Here is a 20,071-nt window from a genome sequence, read left to right as displayed (position 1 = left end):
TTAAAAGGTTAAACTGTCCCAAGATAGTTAAGACGGGTAGTCTTCAGTTGCCTTGTAAAAGGCTTAGAAAAGGGAATTCTTATGTTTTTCTTGGAAGAGGGGCATGGTCTCATTGACATCCAACTCACTTGTATCTGAGGAAGACCTTCAACTCCTGATGTCCCTGCTTCCAGGGGTTACAGGTGTGTGACACCAAGACCTGGCTCTGTGTGTTGGTAGGGATCAAACCCAGGACTTTGAAAGCAAAGCACTCTTGACGCTGAGCCACATGCCAGCCCTAAAAGAATTCTTTTCATTTATTAAAAATGGACATTGTGACAGAGAGAGGGATTTCTAATGGTTGCTCCCAAATAGGACATTGTGTGAGATGACATACTCACTCTATTCTCATATTTCTTTTTAGTTTTGACTTTATTCTCCAACATATATTTTCAGCCTTTTTAGTTGGAAAAAAAAAAAGCAGAATACCTATCAAGCTCCATTAAGGAAGAGAGAAACAAAACCTCCATGTAATAGAGGGTTGGGGGAAATGGGGAATTTTCTTTTGTCTGGAATTTCTGACAAAACCAGAAACAAGGCATGCTGTCCTCGTAATGGGTTTGCAGAGGGAATAGAAGAAATGCAGTTCTAGCAGCAGAAAGACCCCAACATATGTACTCCTGAATCCCAGTGCAGGGATGACTTAGGGATGGGGACTGAGCGTGGAGCAGACACTACAGCCCAGCGAGAATGATATGGGAATGTTGACCTCACAGAGCTCCCTTGGTCCTCAGTCATTTTCCAGCTCCAAAGGGAAACAGTGAGAAAAGTTGCTTTCTTGATCTGTCACTCAGTGAGAAAGTTAATTTTTCTCTGCAGGGGGGAAAAACCATCTCTGCTGTTGGACAGGGACAAATTTTCCAAAAATAAGTACACATCAATGACTTGGCATCCTGGTTCTAGTGGGCTTTGAAAGCAGCTCTGGACTTAGGGATTGTGTTCATTCACCTCTACTTACCAGGCCCCTGAGGGAGATGGTCCTGCTGTTCCAGGGAGCAGTTAAAAAGTCTTACTATACACTGACTGCAGGAAGTATCTAAAGATGCTGAGTGGTACAGCTGCCTCCTGGTCCATGGTTTTACTGAATAGAATCCTGCTCTCCCCTGAAGGTATAGCAGCATCCACAGTGGAGACTGGGGCCAATAGCTGTTAGGACAACTCACTTATTACCTACTTCTTAGCTCTTTGATGAGATGAGCAAGCCATTGCAAGTGACCTATCATGGACTTGCAGGTACTAAGAATTGGAAGGTAGATGTGAACTGTCTACTTTCTGCTTGGTGTGCAGAATGGAAGTAATTCAGGCTTTCTTAACGTAGCTAAGAAGTATGATCGCTGTAGCTGTGAATGTTCGTTCTTCATGTTGAGACTTCATCTATGAGAGTCTGAGCTCAGGGGGATGTTCTTTGGTCTTGGAAGAAGTAATCAGGTTTTCCACCATAAAAAAACAATGCTTCCTGAGTCTAGACACTTGATTTACTGGCCCCAATCTTGTCAGAACTAGCTGTGTATCCTTAGACAAACCACAGAATCTCTTTAAACCCTGGGGTTACTCAGTAGATAAAAGATGAGGTGGGATCAGAACTTGATGTTAATAGGTTCCCAAACTTGGCAAATTCCATGAGATTAAAAAAATGTCACAATAGATATTCTTTGATGTGCTGAGTGGAGAAATCAGTAATGTGGGTCACAGTTCTTAATGGAGAATTGCATGGACAACCTTTTATTATAATCAGTTTTAAAAGGAATAAATGCTACATGTTTATGCCATCCTGTATAGCAGCCACTAGCCACATGGCCATTTAAGTATAAAGTAATAATCAAAGTCTTCTCTCTTGAGCAGTGGGGGCACAGAGCAAAGCCATCCATCCTCGGTGAAGGTTCTCTTGCCCAGTGCCACCCAGACCACTAACCGCAGCCACTTGTCCCTTGCAGCGGGATATAGTTGCTTATGCTCTAGGGTGACAGGTACACCTTTAGAAGATGAAGGATGAGACTACATGCCATTTGAGCAGAGCAGTACAGAGAATCTGATGCAACAGATGCTGGCTCTGAAAGAGGTTGAGAGAGGTGTACAGGGCGGATGGTTAGAGGGAGGAATCAGAAAGCCCCTGGGCCATCCTATGCCTCACATCCTGACCTCCGTGAGGCACAGATCCCAGAGATGAGTTCCTCAGAGATACTGTCACCCTCTGGACAAACCATCCCATCATGGGAGGGGTGAGAGGAGCTGCCCTGATAGCAGGAAATGAGGGGCCTGCTCAGCAGTCGGTGGTGGGAGAAAGGTTAGTGGCGTCTGGCCGTGTTAAGAGAACATTAGTGTTTGAACAGAATGGAGAAGAATGAGTTGAAATGGGGGAGAGGAACAGTTTCTAAAGCATAGCAGGATAGTCAAAGTGAGCTTGTTTTGAGGCTTAGGATGAACTATCAGGAAGAAAGTACAGTTTGTATAGGAGAAGAAGGCTTGTTTTCCCCATCACTGGCCAAGAGTATGAAGAACAGAAAAAAATCAGAGGTAGATGGCAAATGTGTAATTGTACCTGCCGTCTGGAAGCCATCTGTGCAGGAGTCACCTTTCTCTTCTGGACTTTCTTCCAGGTGCGTCTGCGGGTGATGACACCGAAGACACAAGCACGGAGTTCACAGACAGCATCGAGGAGGAGGCTGCACACAACAGCCACCAGCAAGTAAGTCAGTGAGAGGTGTGAGGCTTTCTCGGCTCTGACTCCCACCTCCAGCCGCCGTGCACCGCGAGGGCGAAGGCATCTTTTACGTAACCCACCCCCTGGCCGCTCCCTGTTTCTCCTTATCTTTTTCTGTTCCGTCTACCTTTTGTTTTTACTACTTCTGTTTCTTATTTCTGCTTCCTGTCCCTTCCTACCCTCCTTTGTCGCTATTTCCTGTCTGTAGCTTTAGTTTCAGAAGAACCGTTACTTACAAGACTATGGATGCTTCCCTTCTTTGGCTTTTATGACTGAAACACAAAACAGAAGACAGAGAAACATGGAAGGGCTGTCTGGGGGGATAGCGAGGCCTAGGGCCTGCTTGACGAGTCCTTATCTAAGAAACTCCCAGGGACCTCTCCGAATCAGGGAATCTCTCTCTGTGAAGTAGAAGAGAAGATTTGCTCTGTGATCTGACAGGCTGCCCAATGGCCAGTCCTGCCATGCCTCAGAATTTGTCACCGACCCACCGTCAGAGAAATGTAACATCTCAAGCCCAAGAGCAAATGCCCTGGACCTCAGAGGTTAAGTCACCCTTAGTGCTCTTAGCGCTCATTGGAACCAACTGTGTCTACCTTGTCCCAGACATTCAACAGTCACATCTAAAGGCCGGTGGCTCTTAAACTGATGTAGAAAAGTGGATCATTGCTAGAAAGAAGCTGGGCTTTTCTAGTGATATCTTGCTGAGGCTATCAGGAACACTTGTAGGGGAAATGGGGCTCCCTGGGTCTGCCTGTATATTTCCTGCATGAGAAAAGAGGAGACGGCCATTAAACTGATAACAAGAGGCCAAGTGAACAGATCCCTAACGGAGTAGGATTTGGCATGGTTTGGGGCTCTTGAGGACCTGAGTTTGTCTGGGACACTAGACATCACCACGAGTTTCCTTCCTCTCTGTCAGGATCTCCTTTTTTGTTGCTACCCATCACTTTCCCTTGAGGGTTAGCTGTACTTCTCTATTTGTGTCCTCTGAGTCCTCCTCGTGGACTAATGGGCTGCAGTTTTAATTAGATATACCACTGCTTCGATACACAGATGTCTCTGACCCTCCCTCCCTGATTTCATCAAGGATCTTGGGTGAGAGAATTTGCAGGATGAACAGAAGTCTACTCTAAACAGATTGGGATGTTGGCTGGACACAATGGCTGTAACAGCTGTGGGACAGGAGTAACTTCAGATTAAATAAACAGAAGATACGGATACCATGGCCATCAGATTCTGATCACCATGTTCTAACTATCTTGGTGCTGCAAATCTTGCAGGCAAACTGGTTTGTAAAGTCATTTCTTCCCCAGCCTTCTTTCCTATAACTTCACCCTGAGAAGATGACCGGACTCTACTGTGAGAAGGTCAGTCTCACCCAGGAGTCGAATTTCGTGCCCCCTCACATCACAGCGTTTGTCTTGGTAGTTGGCATAGGAAGTACTCAGTGTAATTATAAGTTAACAAACCTTCAGATCGGGGCTTTATTCTTAATAGACAGAAGTGTATGCCTCCTAGATGAAGAATCCTTGGGGTAAGCATCATTTTCTTCCTGTCACATTGACAACTGATTTCCAGCTTTGAGTAGGCACTGGATGTGAAGCCGCTGTGAGTTCACTTCATCTTTTGCTGACTTTGAGTTGTGACTCTTCTGTTACAAATTAAATAAAGCTTGCTTTGCCATAACTGCTGTGTGTCCAGATTCTAAAGGTTTATTTGCTCATTTCCCTTTAGGATTAGCGCCTGAGCTCTTCCTTATTGTAGTCTTGGGAGATGAATTTCATTGTTGACCCTACACTCCCTTCTTTTTTGTTTTTGTTTGTTTTGGTGTTGATACAGGGTTTCTCTGTGTAACCCAGGCTGTCCTGGAATTCATTCTGCAGACCAGGCTGGCCTTGAACTCACAGAGATACGCCTGCCTCTGCCTCCCAAGTGCTGGGATTAAAGGCGTGTGCCACCATTGTCTGGCTGCCACATTCCCTTCATAACACACTCATATACACACTTTCCCTAACAAACACATCCACTTTGTTTTCTCATTTCTAGGAAGTCACTTGCCTTAGAGAGCATCAAATCTGACCATGGTAGAAATCTTCCCTAGATATTACCCACAAAATTCCAGTCTTGAAAAGTTGTAAGGTCTATAATAAATGCCTGGGAGATAGCCACAAAGGACACTGGAGAGCAGTCAACCATCCCTATTCATCTAAACATATTCAGTGCAGGAAAGTTCATCAGTAGTCAGCTTTCAATCTCAAAGAGATCAATACCTAAATCTGAGGGGGGGGGAAGAGAAAAGCTATTTTAAAAATACTAATATTTTGTTATCAAATCATAATTAAGCGCACAGAGTACAACATGGTGATTTGATATACACACATATAGTGAAATAATTGTCTAGTTAATTAATACATTAGTACCTTGCCTACTTTTATTTTCTCATGGTGAGACATTTGAAATTTCTTAGTTACTTTAAAATATGCTAGCTATTGTTACCATGTGAACAACTAGCCTCAAAGCCTGTTTCTTCTGTCTGTGTGAAGCTTTGTGACTTCCCAAGTCCCTATTGTATCCTCCTCCCACACCAGGCTCCGGAGGCCACCAACCATTCTTTCTACTTCAGTTAGCTCTACTTTGTTGAGTCCCCATGTAAGTCATAGAAGGAAGGTGGTGTGGTATTTGTCTTCCTGTGAGCGGCTTTATTTCACATAGCCTAATGTTCTCAGATTTAAGCAAATACAGGATATCTGCTCTTTTTTTTTCATTACATGTAATTTACTCACACATTTATAGACACCCAGGTTGACTCCATATTGTAGCATTTGTGAACATCAGCTCACACACTGATTTCAGCTTCTTTGGAGGTATATACCCAGAAGTGGAAATCCTGAGTCATATAGTAGTTTTTGTCTAGTTTTTTTTTTTTTTAAATTACTTGTCATACCATTTCTACAAAGGCATACTAACTTAGCATCCTTTTTTTTTTTATTCTTTCCTTTTTTCCTTGCTTTCCTGTCTTCTGTTTTATTTTTGTTGTTGTTGTTGTTATTGTTGTTCTGAGGAGAGAACTCAGTACCTCATGCGTGTTGTCATTCTTAAAATATATACAACACATTCTAATACAGGTGAGGTGACAGCTCTTTGTGGTTTTTGTTTTGTTTGGTTTTTTTCTGATGATGACCAACACTTGATTAGTTGAGAAATGATGATTTCTTCATATCTTTAATATTGTCTGAAAATTGACCTTCACTGTGGAAAATATGAAGAGAGAGCGTGGAAACAAAGCTGCTCCATTCAAGGGAAAGTACAGCTCTGAAGTAGGCCTACGGAAAGGCCAAAAAGGTCAAACTGCTCACGTGACTTGGGTGATATAAGGAAAGCAGTAAGAGAATTATATTTTAACTGGACCCCCAAGGAGTCACACTAGCATTACACACACTGGATAGGAGTTTTATTGAGGAAAAGAACAGGAATATTTGCTTTTCATAGGCAGTGAAAGCTAATGAGTCTAGATCCTAACTCACTTTTCATACATTTATATTTAAATTATAAAGTGGGGGGGGGCTTCCTTTCAGAGCTGTGAATACTCCAAGTAGGCTGACAATGACCAGATCTCTACCAGATGCATTTAGTCTATGGCCCCATGTGCTCCAACATGTCTGCAAATGAAGCTCTGCACATTTGTAGGTTATAATGTCATATTATCACATCATGAGATTGGACACCTCTGTGTCTATGCAATGATTCATTTCCTTATTTTAAAATGAGAAATCAGACCTGATGAATTTTAAGGTTATTCTGGCATCCATATTTCATGAATCAAAATGTTTTCCTCTAAGAGAAAATAGGTATATTGAAACCAATTGAATGCACACACAGGAAGGTATTTTGACAATGGATAGACCTCATTCAAGCTGAGTTGTTTTAGGCATAAACAACACTCAAGGTTAAGAGTGACTATTGTGTCCATATTCAAGTCTAATCATGATTTTAGTTATGTTCATTGCATTTTATAGTTTATATAGAGAGGTAACATCACAAAGTTTACTTGTGTATTTTTGCCTACCTATTCTTTATGTGGGGGGCTTTTGAAATGGCCTCAGCCTCCCAGGTGCTGGAATTACTAGCATGGGCCACCACTCCTAGCACGCCACATAGTTAAGTGAAGCTTATGGTTATAAGCCTTCAAAAGGGTCCTATTCAATACTCAGTTCTTTTTCTATTACAGTTACTGGATGCTAACACATGGAGATGGCAGCAGCTGACTACACCAGGCAGCAGTCTTAGAGACAGACATTGTCTATAGTCTGGTCACTGCTGGACTCTCAAAGCCTGGATGGGATTGAATGCCTAAAGACTGAGTAGCTGTGTCTATGAGATGGTTCTATATGACTGTATATCACTTGACAATTTCAATTGTCATAGTACTAAATCCGTTACGTGTGTGTTCTGAGTGAGCGCTACCACAAACATATACAACACAGGCATGCCATAGCTTTGTTACAAGGATTAGCAAAAGTCAACACCAGGCATGCCCTAGCTTTGTTACAGGAAATAGCAAAAGTCAACACCTTTGTGGCCACCCATGCTGCTCTGCCGATCATTGACCCACATACCTTGCTCTGAATCCTATTCTGTTCAATATGCTAGTGACCTAAATGAAGTATAAAACATAATTAATTATATGAATCATTCTCTAGTCAGGTGATGACTGCATGGTTTAAAGAGGTGCACATTGACTGTTTTAGTGGCTTTGTAATCAGGACATGTTCTATATAACAAGAGTGAATTTATAAGTGACAAACATGACTCACGATATTAATAGAGGTAAAAGAAAATAGCATGGCACAGAAATTCCTGTGTGGAGGGGTGAAGAGTGACAGTCAAAACTGACCTGAAGTTGAGTATAATTTTCAAACAGTACCACTGAGAGGAAAAATAAACCATTGTGACTGGGAAGTGTGGAGAGTATTGTTGAGATGTGTGCAGAAGCACCATTTATAAACCCAGCGCTGAGGAGGATAAGCCAGGAGAACCAAGAGTTCAAGGACAGCCTGGGATATTGGCAAGATTGGGGCCAATATGAGCTGTAAGGCAAGACCCTGTTTCAAAAAGTAAGGAGGGAGGAATGTGGAAGAAATTCTTATATTAAAATAGTCATATGCTATGTAGGTCATCACACCAAAATTCTGAGATGTATTAATACCTTTATAAAAGTGCAGAAAATAGTTAGAGATAAACCTAGCATGCGTGATAAGAAAGTCACTCCCAACCTTCCACTTAAGAAAAGCACTTTGAAATCCGTTTTAAATGAAACATTTGGGAGTGACTTCAAGAGAATCCTTAAGAAGAAAGACACCATGAAATCTACTTTGTTTTCTTCTCACAGGCTTAGATTTATAGAATTTAGATGACAGTGCTGACACAAGGCATTAATCAAAAGGGAAAACTCGGTGGTGTCCAGTAGGGCGGCGTCAGCTCAAACTCTGTGATTGTAGGCAATTCTCCTGCTGTCACTGGAATTGGCCTTGCTTTGCTCTACTTGTAGCTCCATGATTTTAATTCGGGGAGTGGCTGCAGGTGCTCTTGGGCTTCTTCTCCTCTTTGGAGTCTGAGATGCAGGCAGGGGTTTAGCCTTTGAGCCCTGGCATCCTGAGCCATGACCTTCACAGACAACGATCCAGTGCTCTGGGGCCAGTAAAGCATTTTGACTTGGAAGATTTTTGGAGGACTTTGTGCCCCTATGAAGGGAAGCACCACGATATCAGCATCCACTAGACCAGGTTAAGCCTCATTTGTTCTCATTCAGGATGGGTGTGTGCATGTATGTTTCTCACCATCTCTGGATTCTCTTCTTCCTGCAATGGCCCTCGCTTCCCAAATCAACCCCAGGGCCATTATGACTGCCTCAAAGAGAGGATAATTGAGTTTTGTCTTTTGCTTCCATCAGGATCTCCCTTTGCAGGTGTTCTTTGGTCCCCTTCAGTGACATTACTTCTTTAAACCGTGGTTTTCTTTCAGCTCATCAAGGCGACCTTGGAGAAAAGCCTGGCGACCATGGAGACCCAGAACATACATCTTCAGCCCCCTTCCCTGGCAGGAGAGGACAGTAACAGGTGTCTTCAGGAAGAACTGCTTCACCTGAGGGCTGAAGCCCACCAGCACCTAGAGGAGAAGAGGAAAGCCGAGGCGGAACTCAAGGAGCTGAAGGCTCAAATTGAAGAAGCGGGGTTTTCCTCTGTGTCCCACATCAGGTATGCCCCAACTTTCCCCAGGATGGTGAGCGACCTCAGTCAAGAGCTCACCTTGCTACATCCATGGTGCTGACCACGGGTGATCCACAGTACAGGCTCTGTGCCTTAATGTTTTTGTATACTCTTTAGAGAAAGGTTAGTGGTGTTAGATAGTAATGGACATTTTCACTACTAAAGTAATCTGCTCTTAATTTGGTACGATAATGCTCGCTGTTACTGCCCAGATGTATAAATACATGTATGGACAGAATCTTCCTTAGTAGTATGGGAGGCCTTCTGGATCAAGTCCCGTAATCACCTACCCAGGGAGCTTCCCTGCTGGAGAGAGAACCGGGAGAGTCTTTCAGGAGGAGGGTTTGCCCAGCCCCATCTATCCGCATCCACTTCCCTCTCAGAAGTGTAAACAGTTGAATCATAGAATTGCAGCTTTAATAGTCTTTGCCGTTTCACTAAAATTAGAAAAATGACAGGGACTGATCCATTGACTACTTCGGATGTAAGGAGATTTTTGAAAGAAAGAAATGGAAAAAAAGAGCTGAAAAACACATTGATAATTTCAAGCTTCAGTGAGATGCCCTGTCTCAAATGATAAGATGGGCATCAATAGAGGAAGACACCAGGAGTCAACCTCCAACCTCCATATGAGTACACACACATGCACACATATCTACATAATTATAATTAAGTCTTGTTATTATTCTAGGTGTCAGTACTATTCACCTCTGGGAGCCATATTCATCATGGCTTATTATTAGAGAAGCTATGTGGGTGCACAAATTTTGGTTGAGGACCTATTTACTCAGTCTCTGCCCATACTTGTCACTTAAACGTGCCTGCTGTTATACATTGAATAGGATATTGGACCCAGCCTGTTGTCTTTGTTTCACAGTTATGGAAATTCATGTGTACAAAGATGCAAGTAACCTGCTCAAGATTTCACAGTGCCAAGGCCGGACCCTTTCCTCCTGATTTTTGTTACTTCTTCCTGATTAGAGGAGTCCCCTGATGCTCTAACTAACTGAGCTAGCCAGCCAGCCACACCTGTTCCTGATTGGTTAACACCCAAGCCTCTCTTCTATAGTCTGTGATTTCTAAAATAACAACAACAATAATAAATAAAACAACTAAGATTCTGGGGGAGGTGACTCAATAGGCAAAGTGCTTGTCACATAAGCACTAGGGCTTGAGTTTGATCCCTAGCAGCCACATGTACCAGCTGTTTTCTGTTGAACTGTCATGATAATTTTTTCCTTACATTTTACCCAAGTTAAAAATATAAATTCATTTAGTCATTTATGTGTATGAATTTAATTGTGATGTCATGGAATAGAGCATCTCTTTCTATATAAACCATGTACAGATAAACTTGTAGGTTATTGCCATTTTCTATAGAGCTATTAACCTGAAAATCTGAGTTGTTTAACCCTCTACTCAATTTTAAACCCTGAAGTAAAAATAGAACATACCTAACACTCAGTCCCTTGTCAAGGTTTATTCTCATTATAGTGTGAAAACATCGGGCTTCACCACAAAACAGAAAGATTTAAAACTAACTAAATATTCTTTTGTATATACCTTCCTTTCTTTCTCCTTCCTACATGCTAATTTTGGGAACAGACCTATACCTTTTTCTTCTTTGAAAATCTCTCTGAGTTCTATGTCCCAAAGCATTTTCTCCCATGAGTGCACACCTAACAACTTCTGCTGCAAACTACAAAACTTTAGGATTCTGAGAGACCTAGTCTAGGTACATGCCCAAGTACTGATTCTTTAGTGTGTGAATCTGTGTGTGCGTGTGTGTGTGTGTGTGTGTGTGTGTGTGTGTGTGTGTGTGCGCACATGCATGTGTGTGTGGGTATGCATGTGTGTTTCTGTTTGTCTGTAGCCCTATGTTCTCAGTTTAGTCCATTTCATTACTTCAACAAATAGAGATGTTTTACATAAGTGTCACACATGTGTGGTGGTCCCAGAAATACAGGATGAATAGGGTAAACACAGCATCTGCTCTCTGAAAGGTCATGTCCTATTACATGGACCAGAAATATGGCAAATAATTAAATAACTGCATTTTTATTACAGTTCTGATTGGTATTATTTATTTTGTATTTGTGAGCCCCAATTCATCACTCAGTGCTTTTAAACCCAGTGATAAGTAATACAATGATAAAAATCCACAATAACAAATTTGTCATAGGCAGAATTTTTGTTTTAAGCTGAAACTTAATATTGTAAGTTTGCATGTGCATTCCAGAGGTCATGAATATTAAAGCATGTGAAACTATATGGCTAAGCAAAGAAAAATAGATCAGGGGTCTATTTTATGGTCTTTTAACTATGCTGCCATCAAACGGCTGTTGAAGCATGTGTTGTGAGGCCATCCTCCCATACTTTCTCTCTGGGTCTTCTCATGTATGAGTGAGGCATACAGGTCTCTGAGATTTAGTTACTGAATGGCTCTGAGCCTGTCTCACACTAAGATGTGGGTGAAAAGGTCTCTGCAGAGCTGTGGACCCAGCCCAACCTGGCCCCTTCTCGTCTTCCCTTTGCAGGAACAGCATGCTGAGCCTGTGCCTTGAGAATGCGGAACTGAAAGAGCAGATGGGAGAAGCCATGTCTGATGGGTGGGAGGCTGAGGAAGACAAGGAGAAGGGCGAGGCGATGGTGGAGACTGTGCTCGCCAAAGGGAGTGTGGATGAGAGCAGCCTTCAGGCTGAGTTCAGAAAGGTCCAGGGGAAGCTGAAGAGTGCCCACAACATCATCAACATCCTCAAAGAACAGCTGGTCCTGAGCAGCTCGGAGGGGAACAGTAAAGTGATGCCAGAGCTCCTTGTGCGCCTGGCCAGGGAGGTGGACAGAATGGACACGGGCCTGCCTTCCTCTGGGAAGCATGGACACCAAGAGCAGGAGAATGTGACCGCAAGGCCTGGCCCCAGACCCCAGAGCCTCAATCTCGGGGCAGCCCTCTCAGTGGACACCCACCAAGTAAGTGAGGGCAGGGCGAGGTGAGAAACTCAAACAGGGCTGAGGTTTCAGTTTTTACGTTACACTGTTCTGCCGCGTGGTTCGGGAAGTACTGAGGGAGAGAGGCTTTGATGCTCCAAGCAGGGCTCTGTAATTGGAGACACCCATTCAGCATTATTAGAAGGGCTCCACACCATTGAATGGGTGTTTCTGAGTATTTAATTCCTAGTTACACACTGCATTGGATTTGGGTTATGAGCTGCCCTCCAGGTGCTCCGCGTGTGGTGGAGAATGCTCAGACACAGCGGCTTTTTGTTGGATGTGACTGCCACACTATTGGGATGCTCTGGGTCTCAACAGAGGCCAGACCAATGGTGTGCAATGCCATCTTCTTACCACTGCTGCTTCCCCGGAGGTTCTGGATATAAACCCTTCTGAGGAAAAGAACTTTGCCTTAGATTCGGTGAAATGGAGAATTCTGAGAAGGGCTCCTGAGACAGGAATGCAGAGAGGGTAGGGTGGAGTTTTCCACCTCTTTCTTGCAAGCAATTGAGTAAATGTTTACTACAGGCTGTCCTAGAGACTTGACTGGCACTGTGTCACAATGCTGCAGAGAGAAACATAAAGATAACATTACCCCTGCTCCCTAGGAGCTGCCTAGAGAACTGCCAAATGGCATGAAAACTTCTGTGCCAGGCACATAATACACGCAGTCCACAGCTTTCAGACAGAGGTGACTGTCACCACAAAGAGGGTAACCTTAGAGTGTCCTGATTCTTGTACTGGGTCCTTTCACAGCTGGAGAACAAGCCCCAGGCCCAGGACTCTGGACACCAGTCAGAATTTAACCTCCCAGGGTCCACCAAACACCTGCGTTCCCAGCTGGCTCAGTGCAGACAACGCTATCAAGACCTCCAGGAGAAGCTACTCATCTCAGAAGCCACCGTGTTTGCCCAGGCAAACCAGCTGGAGAAGTACAGGGCCATATTCAGTGAGTGTCACCAGCCTGTGGTCATCAAAGTGTCCTCTCCCCATGAACTCACCTGCTTCCCAGCTTTTATCTTTCTACTCCAAACTGTGAACACTCCAGCCATGACTATAGTCTTAGAACTGTGTGTGAATATTTTACTCCAATCTGTAGATGGATGTAATGAATAAAGAAAGGAGACCCCAGTTTAGTTCCCAAAACCCATAAAGTGTTTCACAGCCCGCTGTAACTACAGTTCAGGGCAACCAATACTCTCTTCTGACCTCCAGACAGGCACATGGTGTACATATGTACACAAAGGCAAAAACAACATTCATTACATGTAGAATAAAGATTAATACATCTTTACATCTAGGGTGAAAAATAAAGGACCGAAGCAGACTAACATCTGAGCTTGCTGATTTCCAGGGCTGTCAGTAAGCTGACTTGGCTCACTACATGGTGCCCCACCCCCACCTTTGCGCCATAATAGATTCTTCAAAATCCCAGCATCACTGTTGCCCTAGAGTCAATACTGTCCAAGAGATAGTGCTGCATTGATAGGACATGTGAACTTGGAAAGTTGAATTTTGGTTAGTTTGATAAAGAATAACCACAGGGAGGTAAGTGCTACCTTATTGGACAGGGCAGGGCTAGATGTCTCAAGACTCTTAATCACCTCAGCTCCATTGAAACTAAGACCTTATAGATACAGGGCCTAATGACCTCACTGGAGCTTCCTGACATGGCAGCATGCAGTTCCTGACCTGCCCATGTCTAGTCTCAACTAAGCCTCTGTTTTCAGAAGAGAGCCTCTCCATGGCAACCATGGGGTCACCCAGGTGGAGAGGGTGCCTATAATCTATGACAGGCTGTATCTTCTCCCATCAGGGTCCCAAAAAACCTCTTCCCCAGCCTGGCTCTAACTTCTTGGCCTTAAAGGGCAGGGTATATGCTGTTTAGGTTGGGGTAACATGTGGAACTTTGAACCCCCACTGTCTCATCCTGAACACAGGTGAATCCCTGGTGAAACAGGACAGCAAGCAAATCCAGGTGGACCTTCAAGACCTGGGCTACGAGACTTGTGGCCGGAGTGAGAATGAAGCTGAACGTGACGAGACCACCAGCCCCGGTAAGTGCTCAGGGCCCCCCTTCTCTCCCTGGATATTATGCTGCATTTGGATGTCTTAGGCCACTCCCACCCATGATGAGTAGTGGGGCAGGAGAATTGTGACTGAAGGAGACCCAGGACCAGAGAAGGACAGGAGCTTTGGAGAACTCTTCAAAATGAGGCAACCAGTTTGAACTTCTATAGTTTCTAGCACACTGCTTTAAAAAAAAAAATCAGTATGACTGCTATTATAGAAAAATGCCTAGACCTTTTTATTAGGAAAGTGATCTGTGGGCTTTAATATATACGTAAACTGTAAGTTTAGGATAAATTTTTTAATTTTGTACTCACAAAGCACTATTGGGAATCATATATTCCCACAGATTTGAAGCTGAGGCAGTTAGGGACAGAGATCCAAAGACCAGACTGCTTGGTGCAAACCCTCTTTTTCTCTATGCCTCAGTTTCTTCATCTGCTAAAACAGCAAAAAAGCAATTGTCCAGCTCACTGAGTACTCATATCAACGAAATGAATAAACTCCAGTAAAATACCCTGACCAACATTTCACTAGTAAAATGGTGACGATTACTGTCATCCTGGCTGCTACCACCCTGGCATAGCCTGTGGTAATATACTGACCTGTTTGGAAGGTCTTGTTTTCCTAGGCCCGATAGTTTCTTTTTTGTTTTGTTTGTTTGTGTTGTGTTTTGGTTTTTCAAGACAGGGTTTCTCTGTAGCTTTGGACCTTGTTCTGGAACTCGCTCTGTAGACCATTCTGGCCTCTAATTTAGACATCTGCCTGCCTCTGCTTCCTGAGTTCTGGGATTAAAGGCATGTGCCACCACCACTGCCTGGCTTAACCCAATAATTTGAAGTTATAGCACTGTTAGGGAATGTTGCAGAAGCACTTTGTTCTGTAGACCTCACGGTCATTTTAAAGGTATGAGGCTGTTTTATGTCTCACTTTGGAGGCACTGACTGACTTGCGTGTTAAGGACACAGGAAACAGGAAGGCTTGGGTCTGCTGTGTGTCCTGCATGGTCTGTGACTAGCTAGCTTACCACCTTCACCCCCTCCTGGAGAGTCTCTTGGGTCTCCAGCTATCAAGGTGACTGTAGCCTGCTCACAGGCCTGTTTAGGGAGAAATGCTAAATGTGAATGCCTGGCAGATAGCCAGACCTAAGGAAAGAAATGCTCCAGGTTTTACCCCAGTACTTGATCCTGAGACCGGCCTGATCCCCACAATGGAGCGGCTACAGCAGCACCTCCAGCTCTTCTTCAGGAAGATATCTTTCTCTCTTTCAGAGTGTGAGGAGCACAATAGCCCAAGGCCTGTGATGTTCATGGAGGGGCTGTGCTCTGAGCAGGGGTACCTGGACCCCATCCTGGTCAGCCCACCTGCAAAGAAGCCTTTGGGGAACAACCTGGGGAGGCAGGAGGAATTCCAGGTGCACGGCAATTTGGACGACAGCTCTATCCTGAGGAAGGACATCAGAGATCTGAAAGTCCAGCTCCAGAATGCCAACAAAGTCATTCAGAACCTCCGGAGCCGGGTCCGGTCCCTCTCGGCTACAAGTGATTACTCCTCCAGTCTGGAGAGACCCCGGAAGCTGAGAACCATCGAGACGCTTGAGGGCTCTTCACCCCACAGTGTCACTGATGAAGATGAAGGGTGGCTATCTGATGGCACTGGGACTTTTTACACTCCAGGGCTACAGGCCAAAAAGGACCTGGAGAGTCTCATCCAGAGAGTGTCCCAGCTGGAGGCCCAGCTCCCAAAAACTGGGCTAGAGGGGAAGCTGGCAGAGGAGCTGAGGTCTGCCTCGTGGCCTGGGTAAGGAACTGCCTGGGCCCCCACTTGAGTGATGTCTAAGTCTGTGCTTGGAACAGTAGCCTTGGCAGTTGTAAGGGAGAATGTGTCCAGGTAATCAGAAGGGCACTGTTTAAATAGTGGCCAAGCTGAGGGGAGACACAGGGTTAACCAGCACCACATAGGATGGTGGTGGCAGATCTCTGGGATGTCCTGTTACAGATGTTCAAAACATGACAGTTTAAGTGGTACAGGGTAGCTATGAAGCTCGTCTCAGATGCCTGACTGGACATCCTAGCTTTGAAACTCATGAGCTGTGCAAACTGTTTAAACTTTCCCCATCTGTTTACTTATCTATGAAGTGAGGGTAAGAGAGAACCCAGCTCGAGGACATTTACTGGGCTTAACTGAACTATTACATATGCTTCCAGTGTCTGGCACATGTATTTTCACTTATCAGAGTCACTAATACTTTATGCTGAAAAATATCGAGTAGACATACAACTCAGCCTCTGTCCCGATTCTACTGCTAAGTAACGGACCACTCGAAGGCAGCGTGACTTTCCCATCTCTAGTAGTTCTCTGGGCTGCCTGGATCTCCTGTGCAGCTGCCATCAGATGGAAGCTGTGGCCAGAGGGACCTGAAAGGCCCTTCTGAGGTGGGCATGGATTCCTTATCCATGCCTGCATCTCCTTTCTCCACCTGGCTTTGTCGTCAAGGATGTCTCCTCTGACTTTGGGTTCCCATGGTGTGATAGTCTTTGGCAGTGTCGCTTCTGTGTGAAAGCTAATACTTAGGACAGGAAGTTCATCTCGCCAAGCAGCTGAGGAACTGCCCCTCACCTTGGCACAGTGATGCCTCCATTGTGTTATCCAAGTTAACATGGTCATGGAGTCTTCCAGACTTAACTGTGTAGAGAATAAACCTTTCTCGCTGATGGAGGACTGGCAAAGCCAGTTGCAGGAGAGCATGTAACATGGGAGACTGTAATTACTATGTTTGCAAAATGCCATCTGCCACAGAATCAGAGCACAGAAGAAATTCATACATCTGATGGCATTTGAAATAGAAGATAAATTCCTACAGAGGTTTAAGATTAAAATGTTCTAAATATTTATAGACTATCAACCATGTGTCCACACTGTACAGAGCCTTATGAGAGATAAAATGTGCGATTTTCTTTACTCTAGTAGGAATTATGGTTTAGCTTTGAATAGAAGAGTTAGGAACAATATCTTCCTAAATGTTTTGGTGCCATAGTTTTTTAGTGTGGAATTTACTTTTAAACACCTTGCATGGATGGTATGATTCCTGAACTGAATCATAGAGTCCCTTAGGTATTGTCTCACAGAGGACTTTGAGGAAGCTGCCATAACTTAACATTCAATCTTTCTCCATTCTTCCTCTCCCCTCTTTCCTGCGTTAGAAAATATGATTCCTTGATTCAGGATCAGGCCCGAGAGCTATCATATCTGCGTCAAAAAATACGAGAAGGGAGAGGCATTTGCTATCTTCTCACCCAACATGTGAAAGACACAGTAAAATCTTTTGAAGACCTCCTAAGGAGCAACGACATTGACTACTACCTGGGCCAGAGCTTCCGGGAGCAACTCGCCCAAGGGGGTCAGCTGATGGAGAGACTCACCAGCAAGCTCAGCACTAGTAAGTTCACAAAGTATTTTATCCCACAGTTCAGGTTCCCTTCACATCTTGAGGGTCATTTCTGAGTCAGGACTCCCTCGAGCAGTGCCAAGCATGGTTATTATAGCTGAGAGCTAGGCATAGTGGTACACTCCTATAATCCCAGAGCCCAAGAGGTCTAGGTTTAAAATTATGAATTTGGGTCAACCTATAGGAACAGGGACAACAGGGACTTGTCATCTCAGATACAAAAGAAGGCTGATGTGAATGAATTGGTGGTCACATGGCTGTGTATGAAAAAGCCAGGCTGCCACAGACTGTGGAGGCTGGAGTGATACAGAGATTAGCTGGAGAAGGGCCTTGTGATCAGTGTGATTAAATATGTTTCAGTTCTTAGCCCCCGTTTGGACATATGAAGTCGCGATTGTGAGCAGCAGGTCAGGGGTGACTTCTCTGGTGAGCTTCTGTGAGCTGCCTGCTCACATCCCTAAAGGAGGGTTAGCACAGGCCTTCTCTCATAAGTGGAATCAGGAGACAAGCTAAGCTGTCAGATAATAACAACGGGCATGGAAGCAGGAGGCCAGTCACTAGGGAGCAGAAGAGGGGCCAGCAGGAGCGGTGAGGATAAGTGGGGGCCACAGAGGACTTTATGAGCAAAGCATCTTATGTACGTCTGTGGAAGTCTCACCAAAAGGCATCGTTCTGTATAGTTAATTTATGCTGATAAAAAGAAGACAGCCCATGGCTGGGGAATCAGCTCAGTTAGTAAGTGCTTGCCTTGCAAGCAAGAAGACCTGAGTTTAATCCCTAGAGTCTACATAAGAAAACCTGCACATGGTAGCACACACTTGTAATCACAGCCCCAGAAGATCCAGAGACACACAGGTCTCCTGGGCTTGCTGGCCAGACAGCCAGGCTTAGTTGGTGAGTCCAAGTTCAGTGAGACACTGTCTCAAAAAAGAAGTAAGAAGATGATAGATCCTCTGAGCAATAATACCCAAGGTTGTCCCCTGGCCTTCCTAAGCATGTGGGCACATTCATGCAAATGACACACAGACACACAAATATAAAGACACACATACACGCACACACACACACAAAGAGACACTCACAGAGGCACACACATAGAGACACACATGCATATACACACATACATACACACACACACACACCTTGAGCAATCAAAACAATTTTCCTGAACCTATATGTGGCATAATCACTGTCCTGTGTCCTAGTGGGACCCATGCTTTCTAATGTGTGACATGGAACCTGTTTAACTTCTGCTTCTTTCTAAACTTGATTTTCAGAGGATCATAAAAGTGAGAACGAAGAAGCTGGGCTTGAGCCGCTGGCCCTCAGGTAATTCAGAAGACAGTTTGGTAAAGGGACACAGACAGGGCAGCCCTGAGTTCACAGGCCAGGAGGGAAAACTCAATGGGATTAATTTGTTTGTTCATTGAATACTTACTGGTTTTTCCAAATTCTTCCCTTTTCTTTTGATATAATTTCATTGCCACAGTAATGCTTCAGTAAGCTAGAAGCAGTCCTGACTCATGAATGAACCATGTATGTCTCAAGAGTCTTCTCCCCTTCCCTGCACACCCTGCCCCAAGAGCTTCCTTCAAGGTCGGCCTGCCCTGGACTTTATTGGCAGCTATTTCAGCAATCACTTAATTTCCCAGGAGAAAAAAGAATCCTTCAGCTATACGTAAAGAAAGAGGTAGAGATGGTGCGGACCCCTGGAAGGCAACAGTGTCACCTTAGGGAACATATTCAGTCTATACTGCTCCTGAAGACACTGGCTCAGAGTCATTTGTAGCCACTGGTTTGAGCTCTTTTTATCATGTTTGTGCCTCACTTCACGTGGTGAAGGACAGGGTGTGCATGGTTCTTTCTGTCTTTGTCATCTACCATAGATACATAAAGGGTCCACACGTGCGTCAGTTAGATAACTCCACTTATTGTAGTTTTGGATGTTGGGACGTTTGTCACACATTATTCACGGCTTCCTTTTAATTTTTATATTTGTTGGAGATGCTAATAGTCCTCAAATGCTGCTGTTTTAGGGGCCACCCATTAAGTAGCCAATGCCTTATAGGACAGGTGGCTCTGCTGGTGTCAGCATGTGGCCTGGGCACTGTGTGGCCACTGTTGTCTGTCCATTTACTCCACACATACCCAGTCAGTATGGATGCACGGAATCAAGATTCACTCGACTCAGTACAGGTTGGGTGAGGTTTATTCAGGGAGAATGCATTACACGAGGAACCGATGGATGAACTGCAAGTTCCCTCCCACTCCAAGGATCCATACCTAGGCATGCTCTCAGTGACCTGACCAGAAACAAGATGAGAGAGCTGGGGTCAGGGACCGCAGACCTAGCCTCCCTGCCCCCTCACATCCACACCTGTGACCATGCCATTTGGGTGTGGTCAGTACTACAGGTGCAGGCGGGTGGATATCTCACTACCGGTCAGAGATGTGTTATTTCATATTCTATACAGAATGCCCTTGGCTTACCTGGGTTTCCCTGTGGGCGTTGGTGAGGACTAGCTGATTTGGATGAGGTTGGTTTCACCTGTG

The 20,071-nt window shown here is 44.5% G+C and overlaps 1 protein-coding gene across 1 annotated transcript in view; it reads left to right on the top strand.

The window, feature by feature from the left end:
- The window catches only part of LOC127233008 (myomegalin), a 185,086-nt gene that overhangs the window by 144,174 nt on the left and 20,841 nt on the right, over positions 1 to 20,071 (top strand). The window contains exons 25-32 of the mRNA XM_051199341.1: positions 2,637 to 2,725; positions 8,765 to 8,997; positions 11,547 to 11,979; positions 12,757 to 12,949; positions 13,941 to 14,057; positions 15,342 to 15,870; positions 17,274 to 17,509; positions 18,796 to 18,847. Of these exons, the coding sequence (XP_051055298.1) occupies positions 2,637 to 2,725; positions 8,765 to 8,997; positions 11,547 to 11,979; positions 12,757 to 12,949; positions 13,941 to 14,057; positions 15,342 to 15,870; positions 17,274 to 17,509; positions 18,796 to 18,847 (1,882 nt within the window). The remainder of the gene's footprint in view (positions 1 to 2,636; positions 2,726 to 8,764; positions 8,998 to 11,546; positions 11,980 to 12,756; positions 12,950 to 13,940; positions 14,058 to 15,341; positions 15,871 to 17,273; positions 17,510 to 18,795; positions 18,848 to 20,071) is intronic.

Source organism: Phodopus roborovskii, unplaced genomic scaffold, assembly GCF_943737965.1.
Source record: "Phodopus roborovskii unplaced genomic scaffold, PHOROB, whole genome shotgun sequence".
In the NCBI taxonomy this organism is placed as follows: domain Eukaryota; kingdom Metazoa; phylum Chordata; class Mammalia; order Rodentia; family Cricetidae; genus Phodopus; species Phodopus roborovskii.
This window is presented reverse-complemented; position numbering and strand designations above follow the sequence as displayed.